The 24,550-nt window shown below is 27.1% G+C and overlaps 3 protein-coding genes across 4 annotated transcripts in view; 1 reads left to right on the top strand and 2 right to left on the bottom strand.

Moving 5' to 3' along the window:
- Positions 1-3,089: 3,089 nt before the first annotated feature.
- On the bottom strand, positions 3,090-5,272 carry LOC114941702 (uncharacterized). Its single transcript, XM_029316790.2, has 4 exons — positions 5,038-5,272; positions 4,639-4,903; positions 3,959-4,192; positions 3,090-3,543 (listed from the first exon to the last, which is right to left on the bottom strand). The coding sequence occupies exons 1-4, from the start codon at positions 5,141-5,143 to the stop codon at positions 3,354-3,356; spliced, it is 795 nt and encodes a 264-aa protein (XP_029172623.1). The 5' UTR covers positions 5,144-5,272; the 3' UTR covers positions 3,090-3,353.
- Positions 5,273-6,120: 848 nt separating this feature from the next.
- On the bottom strand, positions 6,121-17,561 carry LOC114941701 (uncharacterized). 2 transcript variants are annotated; one of them, XR_014925707.1, is made up of 5 exons: positions 17,359-17,561; positions 7,573-7,873; positions 7,132-7,279; positions 6,684-6,950; positions 6,121-6,444 (listed from the first exon to the last, which is right to left on the bottom strand). XR_014925707.1 is itself a non-coding variant. In XM_029316789.2 (5 exons), exons 2-5 carry the CDS (start codon positions 7,703-7,705, stop codon positions 6,282-6,284), a joined length of 699 nt encoding a protein of 232 aa, XP_029172622.1. In that variant the 5' UTR covers positions 7,706-7,873; positions 17,359-17,561; the 3' UTR covers positions 6,121-6,281. The 2 variants fall into 2 exon arrangements, 1 of the variants encoding a protein (XP_029172622.1); XM_029316789.2 differs by having other exon boundaries at positions 7,132-7,267.
- Positions 17,562-18,184: 623 nt separating this feature from the next.
- The window catches only part of LOC114941589 (uncharacterized), an 86,430-nt gene continuing 80,064 nt past the window's right edge, over positions 18,185-24,550 (top strand). Inside the window, exon 1 of the mRNA XM_029316599.2 lies at positions 18,185-18,495. The gene's annotated coding sequence lies outside the window, so the exon portion shown is untranslated. The remainder of the gene's footprint in view (positions 18,496-24,550) is intronic.

Consider the following 24,550-nt stretch of genomic DNA (forward strand, 5'->3'; position numbering starts at 1 on the left):
GACATGTATAGGCAACGACTAATTATAAATTGTTATGATTGGAGTTCACTCTATTTCTCTCTCTAATTATATAATAAAATAAGATAACAATAGACTGCCATTAGTAAACCTGCTGTCAAGTGTGTAGCTAAGTATAGAATTAACGTGATCTCAATAGCACCATACATATAATTATAGTTTACAAATAAAGTCAACAGTTGCATAAATGACGATTTGCATTACTATATATGTTATGATATATATGTTATAATCAAGTTTTTTTATCAATTTTTATCAATTTTAATCATCTATAATTTACTCTTGTAAAAATCATTAAATTTCTATTTTCGAAACTAATAGAACTCTTATTTATATTAATCTTAAAAAATGTTCAAAATATTTCTAAGATTTAAGAGGCACTACTTTCATATTTATTCGCTATAAGAAGGATCTCTCTGCACTATCGTCGAAGAATCTGCAGCAAGTTTCGAGATTCTTCGTATTGACAAGCGTTGCATTTATCGCAGATCGAATAGACCTGTTCAAGACAAGAGGCAAATCAAGGTCCATGAGGGGCCCGCCTGCACGCGGCCGCAGGCTACGTCGATCCACACCCACAATCAACGGACGTGGACGTGTCACGTGCGTCATTCGAATAGAAGGAAAAAGGAAATGCCGCGCGCAACTAACGGAGATACACATATGTACGTGTGTGCGCGACAAATCGGGATTGCACACACGCACATGAACGGGCATCTCTTATCGCTGGAAATCGATTCATTACGTAACGTGCCGATCGTTAATCACTTGCGAACCCGCGCATGCAAATCGCGCGCTGCAACCACGAGTATTCGCACGTTCAAGTATATGCATAATTCATTGATCAAACCATTCGGTATTATAAACGATGCATGGCGATCACAGGTATTTTAATCGGCTGATAAATCGTTTCTGATTCGTAAGTCAATCCTTATCGTTTTTAAACATATCAATATGATGACTACTTCGTGAAGAAATTTAAAAAAAATCAAAACAGATAAGAAGTAGATACAATTGTAGTATCTTATAAAAAAATTACATTATTTACTTTTTATTTTTTATTTTTTTTTTAAATCGCGTGCTGATATTAATTCTTTTAAAACTAATTAAAAAAATAGAGACATTACCTATAACTTGTATATTTTAAATTAAAAAATACTGTGCTATTTTAATCTTCTAATTACTAAAATCTTGATAATCTCTATGATTTAAATTCTCAAATTTTTGGAAGATATATGTCACATCATAATGATTGTCATGTGTAAACTTGCACATTGTAATCAATCCAGACCTATTTGTTACGTAACATAAAGTTATAATGGATTTTGCAGAGTTACTTGTCGAGTTAATAATTATGCGTCTTGTATGATAGATATCCTTAATATCAATTAACCGACATAATCGATTTACAGATCGACGACTTGAACAATTTTTACATTTGATTTTATAAATCAATTACGGATAAATCACACACTTGGCCTTGCTTTGAGACAAGTAGCAAATGCTCGTGAATACAATTATGTTGACACTAATCATTTCCTATATAAAAGCAACAATACAACAATTTACTACGCTTATTATATCGAATTATATCAAGAAAAGTATCTTTGAAACAAAAAGAATGAGATTTCTTCTTGAACGATCTCAATCGACGGAAGATGATTTTTTCATGTTTCGGAATAATATCTTCTCTCTCACCGCTTATTTAACAAATAATTTCTTATGAACCGGAACAGGTAGTTATGCGAAATAAATACTTTTAATAGCACGGAAGAAAAAAAACGCCGACATAGTTTCTTAATAATTGTCCTTCGAGAATCTAACTACAAAAGCATATACGTATATATTTTCCTCTATTTTATTGTCTCTTTTCTTATCTTGCTTAAGCATTCATCATTGAATATTGTCGTATAATCCGCATATAATATAACTTTACCATGATCTGAATACATGATAAATTAAAATAAATATTTTATATGCAGAATATTATAATATTTACTCAACGCTGATATACAAATTTTGTAAATATCTACAACATATGTTGTAAGTGATTTAATATCATCCACGTCATATCGCAATTAACGCTTGTCATGAATAAACTTTGTAATCAGCAATAGATTGTTGACACCAATTAATGGAATGTTAAGGGATATATGCAAAAATGTTATCACAACAAAAATTATCAATTTCTTTTTTTAATCCATAGCGCATGTTTTGAAACTATTGCTACTATTTTAAAAATATTATTAGATTTGTAAATTTTAACAATAATTAATCTATTTATTAGATTTACTGTATAAAAGGAAATGTGTTTAAATTTACTATATAAAAAGGAATCGATAAAGGTAAAATTAATTTTATTGTATTAATAGACTGCAAGAAACTTTCATAAGAATTTTTATTGTTCAAAAAGAAAGAGCGTTAAAATATATAAGTATAAATACAGATTTATATTTATAATTATACATGAGATTATATAGATATATAACAATTTTTTCACATATAAGAAAAGTTTTCGTAAAAATATTTTCATAGAAATATATTTACAATAACATATGAATATATAAATATATTCTACAAAAATATTTATATAGTTATATGTATACTTAAATTGTGAATAATGCGAATAAAAAAGTTCTATCATATTATAAAGAGATATTTATATAAAATGCTTGCTTTCGCAGAGTATATTTGTCATATCTTTAGGATCACGATTGAATATGCATATAAATAAATTATAAATGTAATAATGTCACACATATAATAAATTTACCTAAAAATTAAAATATAATTAAAGCAATTAATAAAAAAGAAAATACAAGCAAATATATAAAGTATATTATATGAAAAATATGAATATCTATAATATAATATAATAAATATAAATATAAATCTATAAAAACATTAGATAGATATATGTGTTACACAATATATATTTGCAAAAATTTTTCTCTTATATAAAATATCATATTAAAATATATCTAATTACAATAAATATAATAAATAACATTTTAAAAGATAAAAATTTTACAAAAAATTTAAATTATTTTAATAAACAAGATTTCACAGGAATATAAGAATGACAAATATAAATTATAAATATTCTTATATAATTATTAAAAATAAGTAGTAGCAATTATTGTGCTTTTACGAGAAATTATACGAGAATATATAAAACAAATGAATTTTTTTCATTAATTTAGAAAAATAGAAAAAAACATTAACACATTATCAAACGTACAATTAATATAATTTTCTTCTGAAAACAAGAAATCGATTCAACACTTCTGAGAAATATGAAATTTTTTTAAAAATATTGGCGCTTTTTGTTGTGTTTATACAGGAGCATTGATTATAACAGTTACATCATTTTTTTCTATTTCTTTTGTCCATTGGTTTGTATTCGTTGATCGATTTCCACGAAACGTTATAATAGGATTCACAATGTGCCGGTTATTGAACGGTGAAATCGTGATACCAATTCCTTGGTTTTCATTCTGGCTGATCATAATTGAATTGGCAGATCTATAATCATAATAAATATCGTAATAAAAAAAACTAATTTTAATATACAATAATTTATAGCACAAATTTCGAAAATTTTATTTCTTTTAAGTAAAAATATTTAAAAAATTATATAACAAAATATATCTCTCTCACACAGGTTAAAAATTTAAGAGTTTCATAAATATGGTTTAAGTAATCATTTTTTTATCAGAACTTTTAGAAAAAGTTGCAAATGAGCCGCAAGTGCATTATATTAAAAGTCAAGCTATATTCGAACGAGATACTTTATATAATATATAATACAAGTTTTCTAAATAACGGCATAAATTATTTTATATTTTCTTATTTTTCATTATATTAATTATACATTTAAAAAATGTTAAATATGTGTAATTTTTACTAATAAATAGATATAACACTAATGAAATCTAACCTGTTATTAGTAGAACAATTCGTAGAAATACTGAGCACATCTTGCATCGATTGTTTTATTGGTTTGTTGAAAATTTTTATTTGGGTTTTATTATTTGTCAAGTCCGACGAATCATCAATATGAATAATTAATGAATGATTCAAATTATCTTGCATATTGCCAAATCCACTTTCACAAGGAAAAGCGATATTATTTAGTATAATCGTTTCGTTTGAATCATCGTGTGTAAAGAATCTATAATGTACTACATATTATTAGTAAAAAATAAAAATAAGATAACAATACAAAAAGTATATTAAATTCACAATTTTATTATAATCTTGAAAAATGAGTATTCAAATGATACAAACAAATTTATCTACATATGATTAAAGAATTGGAATTTATGATTCAATTAAGACATTTAAAACTAAAAACTATAAATAAAAGATTTTTAGTTAATGTATTATTTACTACTCAAAGTGTAATTGTTTAAATTCATGAATTTTATGACAGATTTGTATGCGTGAAAATCGGATCATTAAATTATTTATCACAGTGTAATTAATGATAGCAAAAATAAATATGTATATAGTTGTAAAGTGACAATTTTCTCGCTTTATTTAATATATTAATTTTTTAAAATTATTAACATTATTAAGAATTAAAATTATTTGATAAGAATTTAGGTAATACTTTACCTAGAATTATTCAAAACAATTGAATTACAACCTTTTTCAGTTTTCAATTGTATCGAGAATAATTTTTTATTGCGTGATTTTACCAAAGCATTAGATGCACTCTGTTTTGACAAATGAGATACGACTTGTCCAACTTTTGACGTCAATGGCACATTATTTGGACTAGCCGAGAGAGAATTCTTAGCAAAAACTTTTCCATTATGTATATTAGGCGAAGATGGGTTAGCTATTTTAATTTCAAAAGCTGTATTATTGTCATCGGCCCCTAAATAAGATATATTACATTGTTGATATATTTACAATTATTGTCTACACAACATATTATTTGATGAATATTTTAAACCAGTAAACGGTGTCTTACAAAGCGAATTTGATTCAATAAATACAATTTCAACTTACTGCCTGTTTCCTTCTTCTCCTTGCGATTACGCACTATGATAACACAATAGAATATTGCAGCAAATGCAGTTGTACTACAAGTTATCGTTTTATTAAACCACCACATTGCGATTTCACTATTACTATTTAAGCAGCAATTTTACTTATGCGGCAAAACGCGATGATTGCTAGAATACTTCTCGAAGGACAATAGTGACAATAATACATTGCTAAACAAACCACAACCGAATATTTGGAAGCAGAACACACATTTTGAATATATTTACTGTAAGATTTGTATATAAATATGTATATATAATATACATGTAGCTGAAGTTTTTACTCCTGGTATTATCATAAATATAATATGATAAACGAATAATATATACTAATAATAAATGACTTATATATAGAAACTATGCTAATAGATATTATGCTAATAGAAACTATGCTGTACATTGTTTAACAAAAAATATATATTTATAGTTATATTAATTTTTCCATTAATTATTTTTCTTATTGTCTAAAATGTATTAAAAAATAGTTAAATGTATTTCTATGCACACACATTCATTCATTAAGAATAAAAATTTTAGTCCTTTTTAAAAATTACTTATATTTATAAAATAAAACAGTAATCAAGTAAAAATCTTACATTTCATGCGATTATACAATAAATTACAATAAAATTAATAATTAAAACTTTTAAAACTGAAAAAATGTTTCATAAGAAACTTAACATAAGAAAAAAATTTCGTATAAATTTTCCAATAATATACGAAAATATTATCACTTTAAGAGTATTTAGTCTCAAAGTAAGTCTATAATGCATATATATAATATAGTGATGAAAAAAAGAAACAGTTGTAACGACAAGCAAATTTAGACATATAGTGTATATGTACTAAAAATATAGATTTCAAAATTAATAAAATAAAAACATACATTATGTATGAATTAAATATAAAAAAATTATAATAAAATTATTTTTTTTCTCTATTCATCTATTATTTAAATTATTTCAAGCATTTTTAGCAGTAAAAATAAAAATCATTGTCTTTAAAACATTACATATTTAGACAAGGTAATAGTATTATACTAATAGTACTGTAATAGTATTATAAGGCTTTAAAATATTTATAAAAATTATCAAAAAATTGAACAGATTATTTTCTTTTTTCTTAAAAGAACGCTGACTGAATCGTTCGTTTAATTAAGTTAATCTTGACATTATGTTTTCTAATTTTCATCACTAATATTTATTTTTAATTTTTTATTCGAAAAATTCGATGCAGTCCTGCTACAAAATATTTTCGTAATTTATGAAATGGTGAATTTTTTGACCGTAGTTTCGTAGATGTCAAAATTTCTTTGTTCGTAGGCATTTTCATATATGTTGTTTCAGTTTCATCATTTATAATATTTTTGCTAAGAAAAAAATATTGGAACGCATTTATTATATTTTATTATATGTATAATATTACGCGAAAGTATTTAAAATAAAGTAAATAAATAAAGTAAAAATTATTTCTACATTAATTTTGTTTTCTACATTAATTTTGTTTTAATTGATTGAATATTATTTAAATGTAATTTATAGAATATTAGAAATATCGATTCTTAATTATAAAAAATTAAGAAAAGATTAATAAAATTAATAATCTAACCTGTGTAATTGTTGCGAATTTTTAGATTCCATAGAATCTGTTACGACCTTAAACTGTATCGTTTTTATCACTTCTGAAGTCGGCAGTATTGATTTTGATGAATCAATACCAATTTCAGAAGATGATTTTTGTTCTTGTGACTTAATGCTGACACGCAAGGCGTCTTTAGAGTGTTTTTCAGATTGTATACTTTCTTCTCGGAATCTAGCCTCTTCTTCAGATGAGACCATTTGACATTTATTACAATAAGATTTATAAACTTTGGACCTATTATTATTAATCTATTATTATTATTAATATTATTTATTCTCTGTTAATAAATGTCTCTATATATACTATTTTAATACATTTTGTAAACAAATGAAATAGATGAAAACATTTGTACTTATGCATAAGTAAACCAATCAATAAAGTTTTTGCAAAATATTTTTATATAGTTATATATAACCTTATATAATTGCCAAATATTTCGGATTGTACATCATTCGCTGTAATATTTTTTGATAAATTCGAATGATCACTTTTTTCACCTTTCTTCACCTTTTTGACACCTCGCGGTGGCTTAGAAGGTGAATCCGTCGATTCTGTAACAGAATCTAATTTTATATTTTATTTAGTGCTATTCTTAAAAAATGACTAATTTCCGTTTTTAAATAATAACAAAATATAATATAGCTTATTTAACTAATTATTTCTGTTTTATAATAAAATATAAATTTAAAATGTTGTCTAATTATAAACAGCTGTAATATTAGTCGAGAGATTCGTTATCTATTTGTCATAAATTTATTTTTATGTTGTTTATTTTATAAATCTTTTATCATAAATAAATAGTTAAAGTAAATAACATAATAGCAAGATATGAATTTATTAATACTTTTTAATTTACCTTTGCATATTTTTTCACCAATATTTACATTTTTTTTTACGTTTTTATCTCTTGTTTTACAATTTCGCAATAATGTGCAACATAGTATAACTTTTACGAAAAAAATTACACTTGCAATCGCTAAAACTTCCATTTTTTATTACTATCCAAATTTAAAATTATAAGATTAAATAACTTATGTCACTTCTTCAAACAGTAAATCCACAACTGTCGGTTAGGTCGTTGACTATATCAAACTCAGATATATGCGAATTCCAACAGAAGATTTGTTTGTAAACACATGAGTCAAATTAAGTAATACCTAAATCCATACAAAAGAAGCTACAAATTTTCTAGAAAAAATCAGACAGCTTATTTAGATAAATTAAATAAAATAATATATTATTTTCTATTTTCTAAATCGATATTGTACATATGTATATACATATGTAATTTACATATTTAATTAGCTTCACTTATTTATCTGTTAAGTATAAATTCCCTATAAGCACATGATATTATTTAATATTCTAGGCGTATTCTTAGAATATTAAATATTCTAAAAATACGCCTAGAATATTGTTAAAATATTAAATAATATCATGCGCTTATAGAGTTTAGACACAAACAGAAGTACATTAGACATTCAAAAAAGACGGTGATAATAAGAATATTACAATGTTTGATAATACAGCATTAGTAATAAGCAATATAAAAATTTTATGCATAGATTTTTTACAAACATAGATTTCTTTTGCTTATTAAGAATGAAATGCTGTCCTGACTACTGACGACAATTTTGATGTGCATTAAATCAATATATCGATATATTTCATTAGAGACATACCTTATTTAACGTAAAAAAAAGAACAAGCATAAATGAATATTTAATAATGTTAAATAGCGACTATTATAGAGTGGATAACAAGTCGCATAAAAAACGCTATTGCGCAATTATACACACACACACACACACATACACACATCGCAATATACAGTTTTCAAAATAAAAAATAAATAGCAGTGTAGAAAAAAAAGGCTACTGATTAACAATAAATTTCTAGAAATTCGGATATATCTAAATATTTTTGGACATTTTTTTATGCGCAAAATACAAAATCTAAAAATGTTTGCTGTACGAAGTAAGGTTTTAAATAGATGCACATAATGGTCAATCAATAATCATCTTTATTGATATGTATGTTTCTTTGCAAAACATATATACAACAAAGAGCTTAATTGCGCAATATTAGAATATGAGATTAATTTCTGTAATTTCAAACTGATGTTTACATTATTGCAAGCAAAGATAATGCAAGTAATTTTTAACAAAATATACGCACAAATTATTTTTCATAGAATTTAATTAGCAATATTATTCTGAAGTTTCTAAAAGCTGGAAATATATGTAATATAATTCTTAAAAAAATTCCGTTCAAATTCAGTGTATGCCCAACTGTTTTTGCGATGACATATATATTTATAAGGCAAATCAGGCTGTTGTCATCAATATCGCTAGTATAGGATTGTTATATCAGTATTTGAAAACACGCCTATCAAATTACCGTAGGAATTAATTATTACGTAGTACTGCAATTATTTTTTTTATATTGATCGTGGATAGAACCTTGATGTTTCTTCAAGAGATTAATGATTCTTTAATTACCGTCGACAATACACGTTTCTACCTAGTAACGTAAATGTGTTAAATTTAATAATATATTTATTATATATAATTATTATATATAATTATTATATATAATTATTATATATAATTATTATATATATTTATTATATATAATTATTAATATATGCATATAAAGATAAATATGAAATATGAGTCTATTTAATGCAATTAATTTGTTTTCGTCATTTAGTCAACAAAGAATGCGCTTGAAATTATTTATTAGTTATCATATTAATCTGCTATTTAAAAAAAAAGATAAATCTCTTTATCACACATAAACAATTAAATTAATGTGTTATACTTATAATCATACACACCATAAATTTTGTCTTTTTAAAATACAATAAAATAAAATTGATTTATATTTTTTGTTTTCCAATCTTAGAATTTAAATATTTTAAAAAATATAGACTAATTAATAAATGTCAATAATAAATATTTAATTTGCGTAACAGTTTTTTTAATAAAATTTTGTTGTATTTTTATATAAAATTTCTATTCCAAAACAGATGAATCAAAACTTTATCTTATATTCTTTATATTTATTTATAGAAAAGAATATAAAAATACATAATTAATAAATAATACAAGTAGTATAAATAAATATAAAATGTTCTTTCTCTGTGTAATTAAATGTAAATATATGTATCACCTTTTTTAGCTGTCAAAAATATAGTAATGTTAATTAACTTAATATAAAGTAATTATCCATAAGAAAAAAAGATATGCAATATTTTTAAATCAATACGTCCTTGATTCACATTTTCCGTATCTACATTTGCGCCAAGAAATTTAAAAGAGGAAGAAAAAGAAAGCAAAAAGAAAATGTATATTCTGTATATTTATACACACTGACTTAGTAATTTTTTGAAAAAGACTAATAAGAGCCGTCAGAAAATGTCATAAGTTAAATATCTTTTTCATCTATGAAAAGGAAGATGTATGATAGTAATGATATACATTTACAACTTATTCGACTGTTAGAGTATTTAATTTTATGTACACTTGACATTTTCCATCCCAATAATTGATAATAAAAAAGTTATATATAACGTGATAATAAAATACCACGTAAATAATTAAATAATAATTTACATATCAATAAAAAATATTTAAATAAAATAAAAAATTATAATTTATAACAAAATCGCTGTCAAGTTTTGTATAACTCATTAGATAATTATAAGCTATTATCCGTTTATATTACATTATGCATTCATCCAATGAAATCTAGTGATTAGATCTCTTCGCAAAAATTACAACACATTTATAGCAATTACTCGTAGTAATCGTCATGTTGAGCCAATATCTTAATTAATTCAAAACATATATAATTAAAAGCCCTTCTCGTTGATAGATATAATATTATACTTCATAGTCCGAATTCTTGTATACTATTAACACATATATATTAATAGAAATGACATTAATTCGATAAATAATACATGCAGAATAAATAGCAAATTAACTTCCAATTATGGATGTACTTTAAGTTTAAATGAATAAAACTTTTCTGATCGAAAATGTCGAAATTATTATTTATTATTTTCTAATATTTAATATTATTTTTTGTAAATATATATCAAAATCAATTTGTTAATATTATATTGCTACATTTAAATACAAAAATATTATATGTAATATAGATATTATGTAAGTATAATATTACTCTATCGAAAAAGAATACAGAATAATATGCGCATTTAAATATACATATAATAATTGCTATCAGATATTCAATCCATTATTCTGAAATGCTAATAAAAAAAATATACATTATATAACTATATTAATTTACATGATTTAATAGTATATTTAGAACAATCAAACTTCTATCGCAAGTATCATATTGCTTTGATCACAAATTCATGAACTTGCATAGTAAATCAGTGTTGCATTTCAATTGTGGCATAAATACAATATAATAAAATATTTTGTTAAATATATATTTAAAAAATATTTATACATATATAAAGTTTCGTTTATATGCAGAAATATAGGAGCTACATTATGAAACAACAGCGATGTTGATAATCGCAACATAACTCTAAGGACAATACGTGAATCATCGAATCGTGAAATTTTCTAAAACATATAATGTATATTCAAGGTAAGCATACTTTCAAAAATATAATCTTAATAAAATTCAAAATTTAACCACAAGTCACGTTACGATTTAATCGTAAATATCGAGTGAACCATTAATTTCTTAATAAAACAACATGATTATTGTACTGTATTTTTTATAGTGTACCGAATGACTGCTTATATCCGTTTAACAATCATAAATCTATTCATATGTATTACCATCTTTTTATAACGTACATATATCATTATTATTAATTTTATATATCTCCAGATGTGAGAAAAAGAATTTATACCTCAATTTTTATAAATAGTTGGTAGCTTGTATAATTATTAATTAAAATATTAAAAATCGTCGTATATGGATCACGCAAGTTTAGAATTCTTATTTGTATTAAATAAATCGATATCTCTGCATTTTAATAGACGTACAGTTTAACTTCAAATCGTAAACATCTATTAATAGAAAATACATATCCAATAGTAATCGCATTTACTTCCACCCTCTTCCCCTAGTTTTAAAAGTGCATTCTATATAATATCTAATTTTTGATAGAGATAATCAGTTCCATTTAATTTAGATATGCTAACTTAAAATCAAATTTTATAATAAATTTTTATGTGTAACATTTAATGATAAATTTTATCTACATAAGAATTTTTATAAAGTCAAATATACTAAAATTTATCAAGCCAAATATGTAAGAAAACATATTTATTTTTTGATCGATCTCTTGTATCTTTACTGAGCAAATATAATAAGAAGAATATGTGTTAATTATTTCCAATATTTATAATCATACTTGCAAAATTAATATTCAATTTGCAATATTATTTATGTTAATTAAATAGGTTTCGTAAATCGCCCCGTATAGCTAAACCTGTTTTCTATTTAAAAGCATCAATAATCGCCGGTCACTTGTTCGCGTGTCACGTTGTAACAATTAAAAAATAAGAGCATGCAAAGAGAGAGACACGCGGAAAAATGAAATCATTCCCTGCGCCAAATATTCTAGCCATTGTTTTTGTCAAACAAACGATTGCCGGTGGTATAAAGGCACAATGTAGAACAAGGGTAGACGTATTGCGTCATCATATTTCCTACTTCTAAAATACCGTAAAAGAAGAATTAAATAACCTCGTGTAGCAGAAAGGCAACAGTTTCGCGACGAGGCTAATCTAAGGTCATTTATTTCGTTATGCGCTTGCATTTATCTGACTCATAATGACAAAGTAGAAGTCTATCGACCCAGAAAACATAATTTGCTTCCTGAAACTTCAAAGCGGATTATATTGTTCACGATCGATTATCATTAATTATTGATAAAAGCATATTTTGTTCAGATACAAAACCAAATTAAATGAAGAATTTAAATAATATTGGAAATAATTTGTATCAACAAATTTATCACTAAAAGCCAATAAAAAGTATGCATTCTGCAGCACTTTTCTCATTCGTTGAATTATTCGTCATTTACTGTTTTCTTGCGAGAATTATGCAAACAAGTAAAACATCACGCTCATTTAAAAGATTATGTATCTTTGAGAACATTAATTCCAGATATGCAATTTCAGACTCGGTTTCCATAATTAACGAGAACTGGCCGATAAGTCGTCATTAACCATATCGCAATACAACGTTACACCGATAAAAATTATTCTACATCAGACCACACCTACGATGTAAGGCTAGATTTTTATCTAACTGTTAGTATGTCAACTCGTGGGATTTATTTTGTTCATTCCCACACGATTATGCATTTTGCACGCTGCGATTTTCCGAAATCCTATGTTATCACAAAAATACGTTCCAAATATGAAACTGTTTTATTATGAATGAAACGCTTAAATAAATTTTAAATTATATAACGTTGACTAACAAGATACGCATAGCTTTAAACAATGTTTGTAAAAAATTCTATATACTTTTTTTCATAAAAACATTTAAAAAATATTATAAAGTGTAGAATTAAATTTTATACATTAAGTATTTTTAACATCTTATTGTTTCAAAAGATAAGGAAACTACAGTTTGTAATATTAAATGGTTGAAAATAATAGATGCGAACAAATTATAGAGATCAAAAAGTAAAATTAATGAAAAAAAATTATATTGACTTTTCATGTGAAAGATAAAGCAATACTTGTTAAGTATTAATCATTAATAATTTAAAATATTAATATAGTTGTTAAGAGAATTAAAGTAATAGTTATTAGTAACGCATTGTTGAAAACATCTGCGTAGAAGCAAAATATACTTCCACTTGCATATACATCATACGTAGGACAAGGATATGGTTTTAACGACATCGATCATAATGCCGTCATTGTGCCGTTGTACGCGTGCCAGTAATTTATTGTGACAGGCTTGATCATATTTTTTATTTTCTAACCAGACTTTTTCATATATAAATAAATAATAAAAGTGTATATAACATACCTATGTAATTAAATAATAATAATAAAAATATATAATCCTTTCGTATTTCACGATTGCAAAAACGAGTATATGTATATATAGTTTTCGGTAGCCGTAATAAATTTTATGAGAGATAGGTCTAATAAATATATTATTGCAAAACCGCCCAAGGTTGTCTTCTAAACCGATATGAATCGGTTTGGATAAAGTTTTTGTTATAATCCTCATTCAAAAAGGCGCAATTAATTTTATGATAAATTGTAGTCATCATAGCGCGTAGAGACAAATTTATGCATAAATAAGCATTAAGTAAATTTTTATGCAAAACTAATGTAAAAAATATATTGTGTAACAAAATACTTATTTAAAACATTAATATCGTAACAATTTCTCTATAATAATTAATTTACGAGTTGTTGAAATTATTTAATAGATTATTATTATATGTAGACATTTATTATAAAACAAAGATTAACTATAATAGTCAGAAACCGTGTGTGTGTATGTGTGTGTGTGTGTGTGTGTGTGTGTGTGTGTGTGCGCGCGCACATTTCTGTGTATGTGTATATGTGAGCATCTACTATGATAACCTTTTTTATCCCTCGTCACAAGGGAGTAGATGGTCCTAAAGTCCATCCAACTAAGCCAGACGATGAGGGTCTTCGTGGAGACTTAACATCCTTCTTCGGTCGCTTATACTATATTTCGTCCATTCCTTCCAACCCCTTTTCACGAAATCGGAGAGCTTTCTGGTCACGCCAGTAACCCATTTCCCGAGCTTTTACGCTGGCCGCGACCTGGTTATTTAAAAGCTACGACGCGCATTTTTATCGCGTCTTCAGTTTTACAAAGAGATAGTCATTGATGCAATTGTTGCGTTTATAAAATTAAAAAAAATTTCATTGTACAATAATATAAGCTCATATAAGTTCGAAAGAGTTTAAAGATAAAATTGTACATTATGAAACGTAGCAATTGATAAAAATTACTGCGACACTAAATCAAAAAAGTATGAAAACTATATTATACAATATATATTTTGCGCGTTTTTAACAAGATTTATAGTAATTTTAGAGCAACATGTGGTAAATAGCAAGAGATACAAAAGAAGGAAACAAGTTAATTTGAACGTAAGCTAGTTTTTGCTACACTTTTTTTTAATTGCGACAACATTAACAATTCTAATCAGATTGCGACAATATCACGTGCTGGAGGCCTGCCACGACTGCGACCAATGATAAAGTTGCAATAGGAGAAAAATCGTCGACGTGACAACCGAAGAAAAAAACAAAACTTTTTTTACGATAATTGATCGAAAAGAAAAAAAAGCAAAACTTATATAGTACAAAAAAATTGCTTTTAATCACATTGATACAAAAATTTAATTTGTGACTTTCCGAAGTCTTCGTGATCGGAGAAATTACGTGATCATCGAGGAACAAAGTAATCCGTCGCATCCCTCCATGTGTTTCCCTAGGGAACGTCGCGAACGAAACCCGCAACAGGATTTTACCAAAGAAGTAATGGAAGTAAGCGGATTTTCTTATGAATTCGTTCCATTCGCATTCCTGTGCAATTAAGTCCCCTTCCCTCGCCCTCTTCCTTCATGTGAACGTAACGCGATCATTGCAATGGCAAAAAAATTAATTTTTATAGCGCTTGCGCTATGTAATTAGACTCACAATCAGATTTGAAAGCAAGTATGCTTTGAGTGATCAAATTTTTATTTGATTGTAATTTTTGATTTGTATAATATTAAATAATCTATTAATTGTGTCATTTTTAAATGCATACATTATATGCACATAAACATTATGTTAAATATAATTCATGTTTTATAGCAGATCTCTTTTTGAAAAATGTAAAAAAATGAATAGTTTATAATACAATTCCGTACACACACATATATCTTCTTAAAAAAATTTTGAACCAGTATAATTTTATATTATCATTAATCTGATAAAAAATAAATATTTTCTAAAAAATCTAAAGTAAAAAATTTTAAATATAAAAATTTTAAATGTAAAAATTTAATATGTAATTATAATTTAATATTATAATTTATTTTCTCGTTAATGAATCCATTTTACATACATGTAATTCTGAAAAAACTGAAACAAATTTTTATGTTCGTAGTGTCATCTATTAACTATTCTGTGAATTACACTAATATTGTATAAAAAAGTTATATTTCTCAACAATCGAATATGTAGAAAATAATATGAAAAAATATAATATAAAAAATTAGTACAAAAATTAAAAATTATAAAACAATGAGAATATAACAAATTGTCATAATTATGATAAACATATAATAATTCTTTTAACTGTTTTCAGATTTAAATAAATAATACATAAAATAAAAGTAATTTATAATAATTTATAATTATCCATTAAATTTATATTTATTATTATCCATATTCATTATCCATTACAAGATAAATTCATTACAAATTGTATATTTATTTCATTATTTAGATATAACAATAACAAGCATGATAATTGTATTTAAATTCTCAAAATAATTTTTTATTTGAAAATTATTTTTAATTGAATAGCTGTGAGGTATGCAAATTATTTTTAAATAGAAGAATTTTTGTATTTACCTTATCCCAATGAGATACGATTTCGGGTCTGTAAACGTAGATAAATTTTCATCTGTTGAATAACAGGTGATTGCTGACTGATATGACCGATCGTCGATGACATGATATTATTGCAATGTATTATTGCATAATCAATTCAAGTATGCGAAATACAAATTTAATAAAATTATAGTTCGATTACAATTATACTAATTATACAATACTGTTTGCCCAAAATAACATAAAGAATAATATAACACTTTTATACATTATATTGTGATTTAATAAGAATATTATTTTCCAATATGAAAAAATACTTTAAATGTTAAATGTAGTTTTAAATGCAATTTTTGAAAATGTTATCACTGATAATATTAAAAATCATTAATCTTATAACAGTTTTAGAAAAAAAAAATTATAAATTACTGTCATCTCGGCAAATATTATATCAGTATAAGAAATAGTACACTGACAAGTATAAATGATAACGTATAGTACGTTATTGTATGAAAATGAAAAAATATTGCTAAAGATATTAAAATATATATACATATATATAAATTTTCAAGGAAAACATCTTCTTATATTATAACCATAATCATTAGTATATATTTATGATAATAAATTTACACATATATGATTTCTTATTGTTAGTCTTTAATCTTTGTTTTATATATAATAAATATTCATCTATTAAATAATTTCAACAATTTGTAATTAAATATAGAGAAATTGTTACAATGTGAATGTTTTAAATAAGTATATATTTTATTATACATAGATTTTTCATTATTTTTGCATAAAAATTTACTTAAAGCTTATTTATGCAGAAATTTTTCTATTATTCTTATATTATATATATTTCATTGTTGCATTATAATTTACCATTTTAAATATTTCGACAATTTAGCACATTTCAATAAAATATTACATATGGTTTATATATATTTAAACAATTATAATAAATAGGATGAACGTATATAAATTTGTACACGATGACATATATTATGTACTTACATGCATACACATACCTGGAAACACTTGTAAAAATTGACTGGAAATACGCAGCTCCAGAGTTTAGAGATGTATCATCGCTGATCGAAGTCATGGTAGTGGCGATTATACACAATGCGGGATTATTTAACAACTTGACACACATTTGATACTTGTTCACACGCGAGATTCACTTTGTAAACAATCACAATGGAAAAAAGTACACAGCGACATAAACACGACTTCGTCGCGTCGCGTCCATGATTGACCGCGATTCGAAATCTATCGAAGAGTCGTGACGTTGCGATATCTCGAAGTATCGATCCCATCGCTCTTCGATACTCTCGAATCACAGTCGTTAATGGACGCGTCGCGCGGAGGATCGCGTTCACGTCGCTCCGAACTATTCGTGCTTGTATCTCATAAAAGTAACTTACGAGCAGCGCATAAAGTATCAGACGTTTATCCTAATACACTAGACATTGTTCTTAAACGTGAATATCGCGACGGGTCGGCTTGCTTCGACTTCTAAGAGTCAATTATTCATCAAGTCCGGCGAGTAGACGAATCGACAGTGAAATTAGTCGCTAAGGCGACCAAAATATTCACGTCTGTTATGTCTGTCGTGACATTCGTAGACATGAATGCTTGGTTCCGGCCGCGCTGCTAATTTTATTCCTCGATTCGTCTAAGCAGACTCGATGAAATTCACTCAAATCGACTTTTAGAAGAAATTCGAAGTTTCTCGGCGACTCGTGCTCCTGCGCATGCTCGTGGCGCAGTCGAGCGGGCTCCCGAGGCCACCGCGGCCGAGCACAGCCGAGCGCGGCCGAGCGCGGCCGAGTCGGCGGAAATCATCGGGACAACAAGAAATATGGCGGCACTGCGCACCTCGGTCGAACGCGAGGAGGTCGGAGCTGGTTAAAACGTAAGTTCTCACGCGTAATACGTGCTTCACACGCATCGTGACAGCTAGTGCGACGTCCGCGAGCAGTTCGACGCGATCAGGACAACGAGTAAACGCGATGATCGCGCGCCGGGTCGCGTGACAGCATGTGCAGTGTTTTGTGACAAAAGGAGTTCGCCCGCCGAGGCCGACCCGGTGATCTATCTACGTCTGGATAATATCATCGCACGCAGGACGACGTGCAATTAATATATTCAATAGTCTCCAGGTACGTGGTGCTTCCTCCTATTATTTTGCGCGACGAGCCAGTTCCTGCCTCTCCCTCTCTCTTAGTCATGTAGTTCTAGGTCGTTTTCGCGATACTTTATCAAATCGTGCAATATCGAGCGAACGTTTAATCGCATTCACGATTCAGCCTCGGAATTGCTGTCACGCGATGTCAAACGATCGAGCTGTCAGAGCTGGCTCGTTCCCCCGTGTCGTCAGATCGCCCGCAAAGGCATTGACTTCCAAAAGCGCATCGTCCTCGAGGAATGACCCTTATCTCCCGAGGATATGACGTTAACGACCTAACGCATTAACGTTTCGAGCCTGTTTGTTTGTTCCGGATAAGGAGGTTATGGCAGATTGAGGTAGGCCTGTACGATACATCGCGGTTATAAATGTTGCGCGATAAGGATCAGATAACGAGCTGCCCAATTCGTTGTTGTTTCGTGTTGATCGAATCGTGCCGATTATTTTTACGCCGAAATCTATTCGCGACATTTGCTGATAACGCGATCTTTGATAAATCCAAATCGATTTGATCCGCTGATAAATATATGTGAACATCGCTGATACGCAGTAATACTCGAGAATCGATTGAGAAAAAATTCTTGATGATCGATGAATGTGACTTCGCGATGCAGGGAAAAAGAAAGAATCGATAGTTTAGATCTAGATAAAGAGGAGACAAATTTATTTTGAGAAGGCCTCCCCGCGAAAATGAGCATGAGCGAGATTCTCGAAGATTGAATTGGCTAAATAGGATAAAAATAATAGGATAAAGAGCGCATAACGCATACACACACGCTCACGTGTATGCGCAAGCTGGATACATACATTTGTGATAAATAGGTCAGGCACTTCTCAATCGCGGTCATTGACTCGAAACTCGTCCCGCCGATAAAGCAGGACGTTAATTGCCTTATTTCATTATCTATATACGCATCAACGCGATAGAGGTCACCACGCGGTACAACTTTAATTCATGTGTAATTATTTTTTCCTTTTTTTATTTTATTTTATTTTATTTTTTTTTTACTTTTATTACGTATTGTTTCTTATCTCGTACTAAACAGCGTTTTTCAGGATGTTTAGCTTTGTGTCGGTGTATTGTCTCCAAAAAATAAATATTCAGAAAATGTGCTGTTTTTTTTCATTGTGATTTATATTTTTAAAGCTACAAAAAATGACAAAATAAAAAATGAATATATCTTTATTAATAACATATTTTTGATAATTGACATTTATTTCTTGTTGACATAATAGCTGTTACGTTTCTCTCTCTCTCTCTCCCTCTCTCTCTCTCTCTTTTTCTCTCTTTTTTGAAGAATGTTACTTTCAATGCTACCATTAGCTCTCTGCCATTAGCACTGAAAGCAATTCTTCAAGAAAAAACGCATTATCCATGTCAACAAGAAATAACGCCAATTATCGAAAATGTATTATTAATATAGATATATTTATTTTTATTTTATTATTTTAATTTTATATCTTTTAAAATATAGATCAAAAATATATGTACATTCATCTCTCTCCCCATAATGCAATAAAAAAATAAAACTTTGATGTTAATTTATAAATTTTATTTAATTAATAAAAGACTTTTTGACAAAGAATATGTATATATTTGCTACTAAAAATAAGAAAGGAAAACGTTTAACCACTGGATAATTTTATCTAGTAAATCATAATTGTGCTTGGAATATAATTTTATATTGTTCTATTGATATATTCACGTTTGTTAATAGTTAATAACGTGATTTTAACAGTTTGCATTTATATGTATGCAAGCTATTGAATTGTTCAGCCGCGTTGTTAAATTTATCAGAATTAGCTAAGCGTGGAGAAGGGAAAAGGTCAACGTTTCGATGTATATTTAAACTTCGTTCGATGATCGCGAAAAGACAAAACGTGCTGACCTTGAACCCAAAAGCTATATTCGACATCTCATTTTGTCCTATAAAATTTTTCTTATCATTTTCCGTTAGATTTTCAAAGATTTATAGTTTTATGTACAGGAAGAATTTTTTTAAAAGTAAAAAAACATCGATTAAAATAAAATTGTCAACAAACTCATATACCAGCATCCAGATAAAAAGTTAATTGATTTTCAAGAGTTCTATTCTGAAAGTTTCTTTCAGTTTTTGCATAATATTGAGCAATCTGTACATTTTCTACATTGTATTAACCATTAGTATAATATTAAAATATTTTCCGAATATTTTTTTTCGTAGAATGTTATCTGTAAATATAAAGGTAAGACGTTGTTCAATTTTTAAAATTTTTGTTTATTATAACACAATTTTCATATAATTTTAAGTATTTTAATTTTATATAAATTTTTTTATAATTTATGTGCTTGAATATACTGGAGAACTGTTTTAAAACAAAAATCTCGAAATTGAATCAGTGATGTTGGCGTTTGCTTGTTATTATTTTATTTTAATTGATGTGTTTTGCTTCAGAAAATTAGAATTTTTTCTAAAACTGATATGAATTATAAAACTGAAAATCTGACAATAAATGATAAGGAAATTCTCGCAAAACAATGTGAAACGCTACGTGAAATGGACATTTTAATTTTAGTTATCTTTTTCGTTAAACAAAATTAACAATCAGAATTTTTTGCTTTTATTAACGATCGAAAATTATAGAATTATTAAAAATGAAGCCAATTCTTAATTTATGAATAATATTACAGTCAAAAATCTTATTTGTTAATTAATTGTTTATTAATTTTTATATAATGATACGATGGCTTCGCATACATATATTTTCTAATAATTATTACACAAAGTATCCCAAAAAATAAATTCTAATTTAGGATAAATATCGATTTGAAGTTTCAAATACATGTTTGTATGATGATCGTTTGTTTGGCAAATCAAAATTGTACAATAAGTCACATGAAAAGTTATATGGTATTAATTTCAAAACATTAAATTACACAATGTCACGTAATTTGACGATTAAGTAACTATCTGGACGTTTACCTTTAGACTTGAATGAAGTTCAAATATAAGTCGAAATAGCATTGTTTAAAGTTTAAAGTCGTCAAGGGCAACGCATGATCATAGCGTGCGATACGAATATAACAAAGTCGAACTGAGCAAACAACGCATTCCGTGAGAGAACTGGGCAAACCTAAAGCGTTTACATTGTAAAAAAGTCGAATTTAAGATTGGAAGCTGATATGAAAAGATGTTTACGTCTTACATAGTGCTCCTCGATTTGATTTTGTATAAGAACACGATTCTGTGCAGAATGAGAATAGGAATCTAGATGTTTCAGAAATAAAGATATGAAAAATACGTAGAATATATGAAATCTATTAAACATTTTAAACATTTTATTTAAATTAAACATAAAAAAATGTTATATTTTAAGAGGTTTTTGTTTTGTTTGATTCTAAAGTTTTGAATTTAATATAATATTCCAAAATCATATTAAGATATATAAGTTGATTTTATCTTATTTATTAGCAGCAATATACAAAGGAGAGAAATATAATTTTTTTTTTAAAAAAAGAACAGAAATAATTCAATCAAATGAGTTGAAGAAAAAAAATTTATATTTATTTATTTTCGTTTTTGGAATTATTTTTAAAACTTTTATTTTGAGAAACAATATATCTATAATTATGGAAGTATTAGTGTTTAACAACTTTACCTAACAAATCATATATCCTAAAATACTGCGTGATGTGTGTGTAATTTGAAGTAGTAGAATGGGATCGATTTGATAAAGCTCGCATTTTTTTTATGTTGAATAAAAAGCAAAAGCGCGATTAAGGTTAAGGCATTGGCCTTAACCTTAATCGTGCTTTTGCTTTTATTTTCGTATATACCTCGATGATGAGCTAATTATGATCCCAGCTACAAGCGAATAGCTCGGCAGCCAACCGTCATGATCGTTTAATTAACTACTTTCGGAACTCGTAACATTGGGTTACCTTCATTTAGGGAATTAACTGGCAGGATGAACTTATCAAAAATCTCGAATGCATTCATTTAAAGAATGACCGATTAGCCGTTCTTTTGTATTTAAAACAAAAAATGAATTCAAGTCAGATCAATATCAGACGTACTTCTATTAAACTAATTTCTTTATCATATTGAAAATCACATTATATTTTACAATCAGTATACCATTTGTCGAATTATATAATCTATGTATGTTTGGTATAATTTTTCAAAAATTTTTCAATTTGGTACTTCCAAATTTTTTAAACCGTTTGATAATATATATTATAATAAATACATTCAAACATATACATTTTTAAATTTAATATTTTTATTTTGCTTTCTTTTTGCATATGTAGGTGTATTAAAATTATTTCTTACCTAGATCATATTTTCGAAATTAAAAAAAAAATATATATATATATATATATATATATATATATAACTTTTTAAAGACTGATCTATTTCCTTTAAATGTATCTAAATAGCATATTTTATATAACGATTAGAGAATTTTTATGGTTCTTTTTGTCGAAGACTTAAAAGCGACAATGCACCGTTTTTAAACGCGTAGATATATATTCTTCGTTCAAGGGTACTAGCGCTTTCGTAGACTCTCGTTAAGAATCGCGTGGCTTGTGCGCGATAAGCGTTTACATTGTATATAAGTTTCAAATTGCTCTACGGTAAAGTCCGCAGTCATTATTGTACGGTATAGAAAAATATGCAGACATAACCGCAGTGAGGAATTACATCGGGCAAGATGCGCCGGCAATAATGCATTCGACGTCTCATAAATTCTGGTCATGACTAATGGCAGGCAGCCGCGCGCGCAAAAGCAACGACGTCGTATCATCATCGATCAGTTGGTTATAACGGCACCCGCGCGTAACCATACGTAGAGATTTAATAACCATCGCATATATGATAACGCTATTCTCTACGGAAACAATAGTAACCATTTTCTCGTATTCAAACTCACGCGCGTTCGTGCGCATTTTAATCCCCGATTTTTTTAAATATTCACCGTGGATTACATAAGCGCCATTTATTGTCTTCGTTAAACTGTCATGTTATATTCCTGCCATTATTAATCAGTTTGCCGTAACGTTGGTTTAAGAAATCATTAATAATTGTATGCCGATCGTAAATCATCCCCTAACTATAGTATTCCATTTCAAAAGATAGTTCTGTCTAACAATAAGAGCTGTATTTGCGAGTTAGCGCTGTATTGTTTGATTTTTATTTGGTTGAACCTTTTCTAGTATTAAGTGTTTACCTAAAAAGAAATTGATTAAACATTACTCTTGGATTACAGTCAAGTACTTGATTGTATATATTATCTTTCAATTTGATATACTATATTAGCTTTTTATTAACTTCTAATATAGTTTTATGTAAATTACAATGCTGCAAGTTACATATTATTTATTCCTTTTTCTAAATTTTTAAATTTTTTTAAATGATGATTTTATATTAACAGTTTATTGCAACTAAATGGGATTTCCCACAAATAAAGCGTTTCTTAATCACTGTAACGACCGCATGTTAATAGATATAGATAGTCTTTTATTTAATTACGACAAATTTCCTGTTGTCATGATAAATAACGATACGCGATAAAAGTTTCCAATAAATACATTATTTAAATACTATAGACGCAATTTTTCACGTTTGAAACACAATGTTGTGAAAGCAACTAACCTAATATCAAATGCAATATATCGTGAGCGACACTTCATATTCGGGCCAACGTCAATTCCATCGTAGAGTTATTAATGAAACAGTAGCAATACGAGCAACCTATATGAACTTAGCACACGACTTTTTAAAAATTATTTTTTTAATACAGACAATGATAGCATTTCGTTTGTAGTTTTATCAATTAAAAATAAAAAAAATAAAAGTGCGCAGCGGATTTGAAATATCTCAATGTTGTGGATGCGAGTCATTTTTTAAATTTTATAATTGATAAAACTACAAACGAAATTATTGTTACTACAAACGAAATATTATCACTATCAGTATTTAAAAAAAAGGTGATTTTTAAAAGGTCGAGTGTTCATATATAAGTATACGTGCGATATAGCGTATATC

This window comes from Nylanderia fulva, unplaced genomic scaffold, assembly GCF_048542155.1.
Source record: "Nylanderia fulva isolate GAGA-0341 unplaced genomic scaffold, ASM4854215v1 Scaffold5, whole genome shotgun sequence".
NCBI classification, from domain to species: Eukaryota; Metazoa; Arthropoda; class Insecta; order Hymenoptera; family Formicidae; genus Nylanderia; species Nylanderia fulva.